The following is a 12,397-nucleotide window of genomic DNA, read 5'->3' as shown; positions in this document are numbered from 1 at the left end:
GATGCCTTCAATGCAGTGGAGGTTGATTCTGACTTCACAAATGAATTATTCAGAAGTAAATTTGATGAGCTGGTATTCTATAAATACACCGAATGTTAATGCAGTAATAACGGCGTGTAGTTCAAGCTGATCTTTAATAGTCACATGGCCTTTTTATACATTCTATACTGCTTTTGCTACCAGGAGGATGCAGACAAGACTTCTTCTCTGTCACCTTTGCAAAACCCCCACAACTCCAAGTGACAGTGGAGTGTGCCTTCTGATGCCCCCATTTCCCCTGCAATTATTCAAGGGAATGCAACAGTGAACTTCATTACTGACTTAAAGAGAAATAAAAGCTGTGTCTCTCAGCAGCAGTGCAAAAATTAGAAATACAATGTCAAAAGGCAATGTTCGACCTAGAAGCCCTCAAGAATCAAGAACAGAGCTCCCAGACTTCACCCATGCTTTTCCAAAACACAGCTCACTTGGCTGTGACAGCTGCAGTGTTGCTGTTGCCTGATCAGGAAGAGATGTGACTAATGGACCCAGCAGTCCAGAAAGACAGCAGGTGCTGAAGAAGCCATCGCACAGGAGAAGACTGAAAGAAGGTCGGTGCAGGTGAGTGAGATCCAGTATGAGAAAGACAAAGAAGCAAATGCGAGAGAAATGCGGAAAAAGGAAATGCGAGGAGGAGGAGGAGGATGTCAGGAGTATGCCCAAGTGCAGGGGGTGCCAGAGTCCCCATGTGCGCGTTAGCATTGATAGACACCTTTCAAACATTTTTCTTTGAGAGCAGCACTTTTTAATGCTTTCAAAAACTGTTCTTTTTCTGCAAATCCAATGAATTCAGCAAACTATGCAATGTTTTAGACCTATTGATCTAAGTCATCATTTGGCAGAAATACTGAGGAAATTTAAGCTGACTAAAAGTAAGACTTACTTGAGCTTACTAAAGTAAGATTGAAAAATTTTTATAACATCTTTCTGCTATTCCTTTGAGCATGATCCATACTTGGCATCAAATGATTTGGAAGAAGCCCTTCAGCCTCACAGGTCATGCAGCAGGTCCATCATCATTCATTACATGAGTGCAGCAAAGCTAATTTTCTTTGCTTACACAATACTCAAAACTGTTGAGTTTTTTGGTAGAAGAAAGGACATGTAAATTGGAGAGAGCCATGTGGGCCAGAGAAGGCACCAGGTGATCCTTTACATTTCTACATCTCCCCAAATAATGGGTTTATAGAGCAAAGGAGTGCGTTTCTCAGACACTTTTAATAAATACTATTTCTTTCAATTTGTAATTAAATGCTATCAGCTTAAAAAAATTAGCTGGTAAAAGACTCTTAAAATAAAGATGATGCACCAATTTGGTTCTTCAAGGTCATTACACACAGATTAAAACAAAAAAAAAATGGGGAGAATTTGGTAGATAAGATTAATACAGATTCAAGTAGATAATTAATATTGTATACAGTAGGTACCCACATCCATTTTCACACATACTTTTAAAGAGAATGTAAGATTAAAATAAAACAACATCCAAATTTATTAACTAGAATTACGTGCCTCGACCAGACACAGTGCTTTCACAGTTTGCAGAATAAGCTGAATACAGAGTAATTAATATGGAGACTTAAAAGAAAACAGACATGAGTGTGCTCAGTGAAGACATCTAATATTCCTCATGTTTGCCCTCCAAACTGCCTGCGGTGCAAAAGACCTTGAAAGCCAAGTCTTTGTGCAAATGAGGTGGTGCTCCAGAAAAGGTTAATAATGTGTGATGGAAACATAGATGCATTTTTCCCAGATTTTTCCTAGAGTCGTAAGTCTGTTTATAAAAAGCTAAAACCAGAGTTCCATGTGCAAAAACAAATTATTGAATGAACTGCACTTCCAAGCTCTCATGAACAAAAATTTGAATTCTGTAAAGTCAGCAAAAGCTTGAAATATTGGCTTCTTTATATATACCAACTTAAAATCTGCACATACTTAGGCTATTTTCCAGCAGTTTTTTTGCCATTTCTTCATGAAATTTTGCATTAAAATACTTTGTACACTGTAAATGGAGGTAGATTATTTTTCCCCTTTGTAAATTTAACTCAGTGGGTTAATTTTAATGAAACATCCAGATAATGAAATGGCTTCTGCCTTGCACTTACTTGAAAGCCACAACATATTTCTATTCCCATTTTTTAAAAGAGTATTACTTCCAGGACAAATTTAAGACTTTGGAAGGGAAAAAACCTGTAAACAGTGAAGTACTATGTGTGAAGAAACCCTGAAGAAAATGGTGCAGTATTAATTTAAGTAAGATTATGCACTGCAAACATCTCTATCAATCCATAATTATCTCAATCATTTTACTGACATAATGAAAACCAGGATTGAGTTACCTGACAAATTTAATTTTAAGTATACCTAATTTTCAGAAGTGTAAGGCTTTTGTCCCTCCCAAGATGAATTTCAGATGTCAACTCCCTTTTGTTCTTCACTGTCGTGAAGGGGAAAGCCTCTGTACATGGTGCAAGCTTACTACAGCAGGAAAGTAGACAGGTCTGAATACTGAACAAGCTATGCATGGGAAAGAAGTGAAATAAGCTTGAGCAATGGAAAAATACCTGAGAGATACTTATTCTCAATTTACATTAGGTTCAAATTGTGCTCCAGTCAACAATTCTTGCTTTCTTGTAGTCTAGTCTTCAATCTGTCATATATGCTCATTTGAAGTGCGATAAATAGTTTTTGTTCACTGAAGTTTGAAACGTTTGTCCATAATATTTTGGGTATCTTTAGTACTTCCCTATTCCTTCCCAAGTGCTATTTCTCAAGACATCCATTACTGCAGCAAAGAAAAGTCCTACAGACACACAGACATCAAGTTACACATGGCCTTGAATTTTTTTGGTTCTTCTACTGGAATCTAGAAGTCAGAATCCCCCCACAGTTACAAAACCAATATGGTTTTCCTGCCAGTTTCTCAGATCAAACCAGTGGTCTTCTTGCTAACTTGTCAAAGAAATAATATATCACACTACACCTGGATAAAGCAACTAAACCCTTCACATACATGTAACACAGGGGAATGTTGGCTACATTTTTATTAATGTCAACCTTAAACAACCTGAAGTCAAACCAACAGAATCTCATTCTTTTCTATAGTGCACATGACAAATTATCCACCATTTTGAATTTTTTTTTAGAAATAAAATCAAAACCAGGGAGGAAAACAAAAAAAATCTTTATGAAACTACAGGACGATACCATTTGTGCAACTTCTACATTGCTGCTGAAGCCAGAAGAGAAAAGAATCAGTAGTTATGCATCAACCAAATGACCAGTTTTAGTTTCACTGCAATGAACACATTTCCTAAGTTGAACATCTTGGTGGGAGTATGCATATCACATCATAAAAGTACAGAACTCAGAAAAAACAGACACGTCCAGAAAAGACTGATGAAAGCAAGAGAAATGCAAAAAATAGTCTGATGGAGAGAAAGGAAAAATAAAGCATTTGTTTGTTTTTGCATCAGGAAAGAAAAAAAAAAAAATTAATAGGCATACCTTCAGCAAGTGGGTCAAGTGTGTGAATCATGAGCTGGAAGATGCTGTTCCTCATTAGACTGTTGTGGAGAGATGCGGAGCTTCCTCCCCGCTGGAGACGTGGCTTGGTCTAGGGTAAACAAAATGGTGAAGAATTTAGGGTGTTTTCGTTGCTTGTGAGGAAGGATGTCTGAAACAATATGAATTAATCTCACACCTCACTGGACAATGAAACATTTTGAACTATCACCTAGAGCAGATTATGTTAAGGTACAGACTTTATCATGAATTGCCATAAGCACAGACAACTTCTCTGGAGAGAATGGATTGTCAGAACAGCCATTAGCCTCCCAGGACTCAGGAAAAAAAACAGGACAAAAAGAATCCTTCTTTGTGAAAACTCATGAAGTGTTAAGAAAATGGAAACCTCACACTTGCATCAGGAAGAACTAATAATTTGTTTCTTTGTAGAACCTTTTGTTTTAATCCCTGAAGTACGTTATAATTTTTATTACTTTGGTGCATTGCAAATATGCATATGATCAAAACTATGGAAAAAAAGGGAAGATAGTACTTCTTTTTAATAGCATTCAATCAGAAACATGCTCCTTGCTTTGGCTCAATCCACTGAAGTCTCATGGCAAAAAGGGATTGAGAGTGTGGCAAAGCAATACAGAAATCTACAGCAATCAATCTAATGTACAGGCATCTTTTGCATGCTTGTAACAAAATATAAAACATACTCTGAGATTCCGTTCCCCATGCAATTGTCTAGTACAACAATCAATGCACTGTATATATCTCATAGAGTAAGACTGTTTTGTGGCTGTTTGTTTGTTTCAATAAAAAGGACAGTGAGAGCCATCAGACTGCTGACTAGAAAGACTCTGAAATTTAATTAGAGGGAAAAAACCAACATAGAAGAAAATAACATCCAGTAATAATACATGGATTAATCTTTGGTGTCATACACACCCACAATAATAAATAATAGAAACCAATAAAGAAGATTAATTCACTGCTTTATGTTTGGAAATAAATTATTTAAACTTTATAGCAGTATAGGAGGAGAAAGGAATCCCAGCAATTTAGAAAAATGTTGATGGATGCCAAACTAATATAAGGCTTGCCTCACCACCCTCCTGAGAAACAAATGCTCAGATGCATAATTGCTGCCTACCGTTAACGTTTGGTCATCCTTGTCTCCAGCATTAGGTGACTGCATGAACAGGAAAAAGAACAAAAAGAAGTGTTAGATGGAGCACACAGGGAATGGAAAGGCAATAGAACATCACACATGTCTGATCCTATGAATCCTATTGTGACAGATTTTTGAACCACTCAGGGCATCCTACTAATGAAGTAAATCAGAGTAAATTCACGCTGCTGTGTGCAAGCGTCTTTTACTCTTGTCAGTTTCTTGGACAGGGACTGCTGTCATTTCAGGGCCTGGCACAGCAGCTGGGCTGCAGATCACAATGTTCAATTCATACAAATTACCTAGGAAAGCAAACTCCCTGTACATCAACCAGTTTGAGAGAGTGAAGATGGAAGACTAAGGGCAACAAGAAACTTAGGATTGACCAGCTGTTCCACAAAAAGCCTAAAAAGGAGTAACCTTGGTATTTTGCAGGAAGAGACTAGGCAAGGAAATGAAAAAATATGTTTCAGTTTAACTGCTCCTTACAAATTACCATCTAGCTCAAACTGGCCACTCTGATTAAGGGCAAGCAATATGGCACACACTGCCCTGCCATGAAGGAAAATGAGACACTGAATGGGTCTTAAATTATTTTCTCCATCTCAAGGACTCTTCTCTAGTGCTATATAATCCACAGAAAACAAATTACATCACAGCTGTTCTATGGAACAAGCTCTTCCATTCAGTGAAACCCAGTTTTTGGACACACATCAACAGTAATTTTTTGGACATGCCTTTTGGGTTAATTAATCTTGAAGGTTAAGTGGAAGGCAAGCAGCTATGAACAAACACTGATGACAGAGCAAATATCTTTTATGTTCCATAATAAATACAAGCAGAGTGAGAACCAAACTCCTTGTCAAAAATGTATTGTTACAGCTCTGAACTATTAACTCAAAGAAAAGATAATTAGACAACAAAAACATCTTTGTTCTAATAAAGGAACTACCTGTCACTAAAATAAATCTATCCTTGTGTGAGAAAATAATAGGAAAAAAAGTTTTATGCTCTGTTAAAGAAAACTATCACAAAAAGAACTTTGAAAGGAATAAAAAGAAAAGGAAACAGAAAGAAAATACAAAATCTGTGTTCTAAAATGTAATTTTAAAAGCAGATGTATCTTAGAAAATGTTGGCCTAACGTGTAGGTATGTATGGTTATATGTTATACATATGCATGTGTCTTTAAGATACAAACCCATACAAATGAGTGAATCCACAATTAATATGTGAGTACTTTGAGGGACCTTCATGGAAAAAAACCCCCATCTCGCAGCAAAATTTGCAAGAAAGCAAAAAGGACAAGCTGAGAAAAGCTTTTATTGTCTCCAAAACAGAGCAGTTTAGCTACAGTTATAGAAATGAAGGCTGTAATAAATGAATGAATGTGCAGAACTGAAATTTGATTAGAAGTTTAAAAAAATTATTATTTGGAACTTTAATTTTCTCAAGATAAGAAATCTATTTTTTATTTTTAATATTGAAATATATGAGAATATATAATTGATGAAACCGAGTAAATTGTACTTTCCACCTGACAAAGGTCTGAAGACTATCACTTTTCAAAATTTCATGTTGAAGGAGACACTTCTCATTTATTTGAGAAAGAATGGGATGAAGCTAAATGGATGCATAAAAACATCTAGTCAATCATCTGCACCACATAATTTAATTAGTAAAAGATAATGATATCAAAAAGAGAAGGAATAATGAAACATATTTTCCATATGCATTAAGGAAACATAAGTGTTAAATAATTTAATTACTTGCCAATACACCATGGGACATACAGCATGAAATGGATTTTTAAAATTATTTTTTCCACACATGATTAGCCGTGCAATCGCTTCTGCGTTGAACTTTCCAGTCAAGTGATATTCTAGCAGAAATATTCAGGACAATTTCAAAACTGGGAATGTAAACAACTGTTTGACATTCTGGTGATACTAAATACTTCTATTTCCTGGATTATATCCTGGAGTAACAATTAAAAAAAACCCCCACCTTTAAACAGTGTCTTAAACTATGGCAGTGAAAAATTCAGTTGTGTTGCTGTTTACAGTATTGGATGGCATTTTGACCACGCCAGGATGGAAAATTAAACTATTTTACTATTGTTCACAGCAAGTGTTGAACATGGTCTTTGCTACTTAGTTTTGGTATCACACACTTCAGGGAAAGTATCTCTAAAGCATCATTTTTTCTTAGTAGACACATTGAGTATTCAGGCATTTTATGCCATCTTCACTTGAGACAACACTTAAAAACTGGTCCATTTGGTGGTGTTCTTTTGCACAGGGAGCAAATACTGCATTTGTGGACACACTCAACAATGCTATTTAAAAGAAAATACACATTTTGTGTAAAGATAGGATTGTTCTTAAATCATGGCAACCGTTGCATGTTAGTTCTCTTTGGATCAGAAAGAGATGAAAGTTTCATGTCTTATACAGTACAGATATTTCTGAAGGTTTTACTAGTAAAAATGATCTTTTGCAATTACATGCTTTAATTTCTTTAAAACCACGAATTCATTGTGATTCTGCAAAGTGAAAAAAATACATTCTAGCACACTTTTTATTAAAAAGTATTTGGGGCACAATCCATTATCAGAATTTTATCAGAATTATAAAATCATTAGACAGATCACCATTTTTTTTTCAGAGAACTCAATGGAGTATTTGTTAGTTCTCCATGTTAGTTCCCCATGGCAGGACATAAGAATTTGTCCATCCTCCTGCTGCCATCAATGATCATGTACTCAAGCTTGCTTCAGATGAGCAAAAAGTCTTAAAACATTTTGTTACAGGAAGAATACATTTAAAAAGTCTACTTGCTATGGAGAAATGGTTTCTGGTATTCTTTTCACACATCTCTCTTCCTCAGTGACCTAAGTCCATCAATGATTGAGCCTGACAACCTCCTTGCCTTGTTTGGGAACATATGTTGTTGAAGACCAGGCTTCTGAGTAATTCATGCAAGTGGTGATGGTTCAGTAAGTGCCTGATGAGTCTCTCAGTGCTTTCCTTTGACATAAAGGGCATCATGACAGTCAAAGGAGCAGAATCTATAAAAAGCTCTAGGTATTTGACACAAAGCATCCCTGTTAACAAAAGATGGCTAGTGACTTGAATCATCCGTTAGTGTGTAGTCCACACCAAAATTAGAGAGCTGAGTGTCTGCAGCTTGAGCAGTTGTTGCTCGAATTGAAGTTTCCATATTAAAGGTTCACTAAAATGTAAATGTTCAGAAACAATCAGTGAACTGGACTGCCCATTCTCTTCTCCTAACATGAGAAAAACAAATTGTCAAACAAAAGCAAGTAAAGATGTAATGGGATTTCAACACCGTTTCTGCAGTGTGGGTTCATATTTTCTGCTTAATAAATATTTTCCAAATGTAATAACAAAAAGCTGTTAAAAATCAATCAATCAATCAATCAATCAATCAATCAACTTTTCTGGGAATAATGGCATTTAGTGAAGTTTGTTACTTGGCAGTATAGTGTCTCCAATTAGTGTATTATATGAGCCCAGACAGGAATTTACATAATTGCCTCAAGACGCTTCCTAGTGCAGGAGTTCTGCTGCTCTCTCGTACACCTGCTTTAAAAAGTGGCATCTGGACACAGCAAGTTTACAGCTGGCAGTGAGTCACCACTTGTCAGTCTTCAAGTAAATTACAGAAGATAAGTTTTCTTGGAGCATTTTTCTAGGATTCTCCTATCTTATGCTTAAGGGCTGTAGGGGTTTTTGTTAGACTGAACTGCAGAAGAATGAGAAAGATTTCAAAGGCAGCCAGTGAAGTCAGTCTAGTTAACCTAAGACAGTTCAGTTAAATTGTAAAAACCAGTAGCCTAAGGAGCGCTAGTAATGTACTCGAAATAGAACTGTTCTGCATTTCTTCGAAATTATATGGTAAGTCAGGTTAAAACATAACTAAAATCCTAGCAACAAATTCAGCTAAGAAGATTTCAGAAATAAGCCTAATAAGCTTAGGGAGGGAACCAAAAATTGAAGGTAATACTTTATCTAGTCTTCTTAATACATGCATGCATTTTTGAATTTTTTACCAAATCAGAATCTTAGAGCTCCTTTATGTGAGTACTCCAAAACAATCCAAAATTATAACCTTTACCTACTTGATGGTTGGCTGGAAAGAACAAATCCTAGTGGTCTCAATACACTTAAACTAAAATTCTAGGTACCCATGGAAATAAAAGTTGACCATTACCTCCTTCAGAACTGTCTGTCAGGTGCTGCAGTGGGGCCAGTATAACTTTATAACTGAAGGTGATGCACCTCATTGTCCTACTCTCTACATAATTTTTGTAGAAATACTGTAAGTAGCTGCAAAGGAATACCTTTGTGTTTAAGCTATAGCAAACTGATGGTAAGGATTTTAACTTAAATATTACTGCTTAGACATTAGTACCTGAATCCAGACTGTGAATTAACATTGCATACAGGACCTTGGATCTTATTTAAAACAGAAGAAGAAAAAGCTTTAGTAACCACACTGTAGAAAAATATGCTAAAGCTCTCTTTCACTTTGCCTTCTTTCTTTTTTTCACCTTTCCCTTTCCTAAAAGTAAAATAAAATAGGGGGTTTTACCTGAAGAAGCAGATCACTTTATTGTTGAAGAAAGTATGTTTCACAAAACCACTCCACAAACTAGTCCAAAATTAAACTGAGGCTATAAAGTTGCTTTACGCATCAAAATGAAGAATGTCTTAAATTAGAGGTTGAACTTCCAAAGACATTAACCTGGACCACCAAAATAGAATATCTGGTTCCATTTACAGCTACTTGTTTAGAGGAATCAAGTGTGAAAGTTGTAGCTCTGGAAAACGAAAAATGGCTTTGTTAATTCAGATCTGTTGTCTCTTTTATGCCAGTCTGTTCATGCAATTACCCAATGTACATAAACATAGTGAATCCTCATAAATGTTCAGAAGAGATGCATCTTAGTTGATTTGAGCAGTGACAAATAGATGGTGTAAGCCATTAGTTGCTAAATCACATGCTAAAGTTAGGTCAACTGATTTAATTCCAGATATCTGTGCATCCCACTGTGTGAAATAAGGCTCTTCTAGTCAGACTGTATAACCAATTATATGGTATTTAGTTACTCATCATGTGTAAGGAAAAGTCTGCCCCATGTCTCTTACCTTCTCTGAACTTGCTTAAAGTCAGGTATCTTTGGCTTAGGGTGGCAATGTAAAAGCTCAAGCTTAAAGACTTCATGAGTTTTAACCACCTTAGTGTCAAAAGCAATTACGCAGTTTTAAGTTATCCCTCTTATCCTCGTTTCAAGACTTACTAATGAAGTCACCTTTTGCTATTTTTTGAGTCAAATAATTTAGCAACACATCTCTATGTCTATGTAACTTTCAGGAGGGCGAAAGAATCCATAAATAAACAAACAAACAAACAAACAAATATCTAGATCTAGGTACTTAACAGTAATTAAATACACATGCACAAAACATGTGTTCACAAGTGACAGTTTAAGTACTTCAGTATGGATTTATGTGGCTAACTTTAAAATACATGGATTTAAAGTCTTTAATATGCAGCTATTTCATCAACACCATTACATGAGAAAGCACTAGTGAGTGCTCCAAGTATCAGTTCTCGAAACTTAAGAAATTTTGGAAGTAAAAACACCTATGAAAGAAGAAGCAAATAGTAAGGAGGGGACTGGGAAGGTTTTAATCTGAACTGCAACTACACCACAGAGACTCCTGACAGGAAATGCCTGCTCTTAATTTCTTACAACTCAATCAAACATGACTGGCTTAGTAAGAAGCCAGCAAAATAGTATTTCCTGGTACTTCACCTTGCCTAAACACACTAAGGATCTGCTACCAATAATGGCAGTTTCAGAATTTGCCTTAGAAATGGTCACAATAATTCCCAGAGGGGAAAATGTTTGACAAATCTCAACTGTGGCTGTTGCTATGCTGATTTGCAGCTCCTGAATAAATTTCACTGCAGTCAGTTGGCTGTATACTGCAGAGGATTCATCGCACAGGCAAAAAGGCTGCAGTTTCACTGCCATTCCACCTCCAGAACCCTGGAGATCCTGAAGGACAGCTCCAGTTGCACAGAAGAAACCAGCCTGTGCAGCCCATAGGGAGGAAATGCTGAATCAGCACATCCTCAGCTGCCCTTGTCACGTCCCGTTCCACCAAGATCTGCTCACTTCTCTCATCGTATTTCAAGGCTGCCTTTCCCCTCCAGGTGACTGTTTTGTTACCAGGATCTCTGCCGACTTTACTGTAAGGTGTCAGAAATGCCTGATCAAGCTCTCTGGAGAGTGGCTGCAGGAAGAACATAAGCAAATGTGCGAGGGGCATATACAATAATGAATGATATTGGGAAAGTGGCTGAGCATTGCTCCACAGTGGATGTTTCCCACAGTGTTAGAAAGGAGCAGAGAATAGAACACAGAATACTGGCCAAAGTGAAAGCCTTGGCTATCCTGTGGGACCACCCTTCCCATGAAAAAGTAATAACATTTAAAGTAGTCTAACTCACACATTAAAAAAAAAAAGAGAGCGCGGGTCTAAAGGAAAGCATCACCAATACAGTTGCTATTGAGGTACAAACTTTTCAAATAACTGTGCTTCAAAACATAAAATCATCATCCCCGGGAGCATACTGGCAGCTATGGGCTGCAGTAACATGGGAATCAGTTTTACACCAGTGTAATAGGCAGAATCTAGCAGTCAGCTTCTGTTCCTCCATTTTCCCATTTGTTAACCAGGAACAGAGACACTGCTTGTAAAGAACTTTGTTCTTATGGAGAGGGCTGATTGCTTTATGGGCAGGTTACTGGGTATGACTGCCCTCTCTACAACAATTAACTGAGCTCTTTTGGGTTTTGCATCGCCAGTTGAGCTCAACATAGAGGTTCATCTCAATAAGCTACAAAGCAAATCTTCTTTGAGAGCAGCACCTCCAATAGCTATAGGGAAAGAATCAAAATGCACCTCCTACAATTGTTTTGTTAGCTAACAAACATGTAAGATTTTTAGGTTTTTTTCACTATTTATGTCTCTAACAAGTCTGAACCTATGGATTTACAAGATCAATCATGTAATTCATGTATTCATGTATGGGTTTACAAGAGAATTCATGTAATCAGGGCACACAGAACACTTGTGCTTTTTACATCCCATAGGATGTTGTACTAATTCCTCAACATTGTAAGAGGGAAACAAATGAAAATGTGATTGTTTATCTTTTTTATTCACCCACTAACTGGATTATGTTACATGTTCTCAGTTTTACAATGTAAAACTAGACATCATGTCCAAGACAAAGTATTCCTAAAAGAAAGTATATTATTTTTACCTATTTGACTCAACAGTATTTCAGGCTCCCTGTCCTCCTAACTGACATTGAATACCATCTGCCTCTATATTAATCCTTCAGATAACAATTTTCAGCTTTTCCATCACTGCCTCTTAGGTCCTTCATATCAAATGAAATATGGAAATGCCGTTTAAGAGTTTGTTTTATACCTGGTGCAGGGTTAAGAAATGGTAGGGAGAAAATCTTTTTTGAAGAAATAGAGAACAAATTTTACAGAGGAACCTGCAGATAAGAAGCCAGCACTGTACTGCAAGTGTGCCTGATGGAGCTGTAGACAGAAAAGCAAGTC

At 36.7% G+C, this 12,397-nt stretch overlaps 1 protein-coding gene across 2 annotated transcripts in view; it reads right to left on the bottom strand.

Moving 5' to 3' along the window:
- Positions 1–12,397, bottom strand: part of SLC24A2 (solute carrier family 24 member 2) — a 104,919-nt gene that overhangs the window by 42,503 nt on the left and 50,019 nt on the right. For both annotated transcript variants that reach the window (XM_066180791.1, XM_066180792.1), the window contains exons 3-4: positions 4,706–4,744; positions 3,547–3,655 (exon numbers count right to left, since the gene is read on the bottom strand). In XM_066180791.1, the coding sequence (XP_066036888.1) occupies positions 3,547–3,655; positions 4,706–4,744 (148 nt within the window). The remainder of the gene's footprint in view (positions 1–3,546; positions 3,656–4,705; positions 4,745–12,397) is intronic.

This window comes from Chamaea fasciata, unplaced genomic scaffold (genome assembly GCF_029207755.1).
Source record: "Chamaea fasciata isolate MVZ Bird 193981 ecotype frontalis unplaced genomic scaffold, bChaFas1.0.hap1 SCAF_4, whole genome shotgun sequence".
NCBI classification, from domain to species: domain Eukaryota; kingdom Metazoa; phylum Chordata; class Aves; order Passeriformes; family Sylviidae; genus Chamaea; species Chamaea fasciata.
Note: the sequence above shows the minus strand (reverse complement) of the source record. Positions and strands in the feature narration are given on the sequence as shown.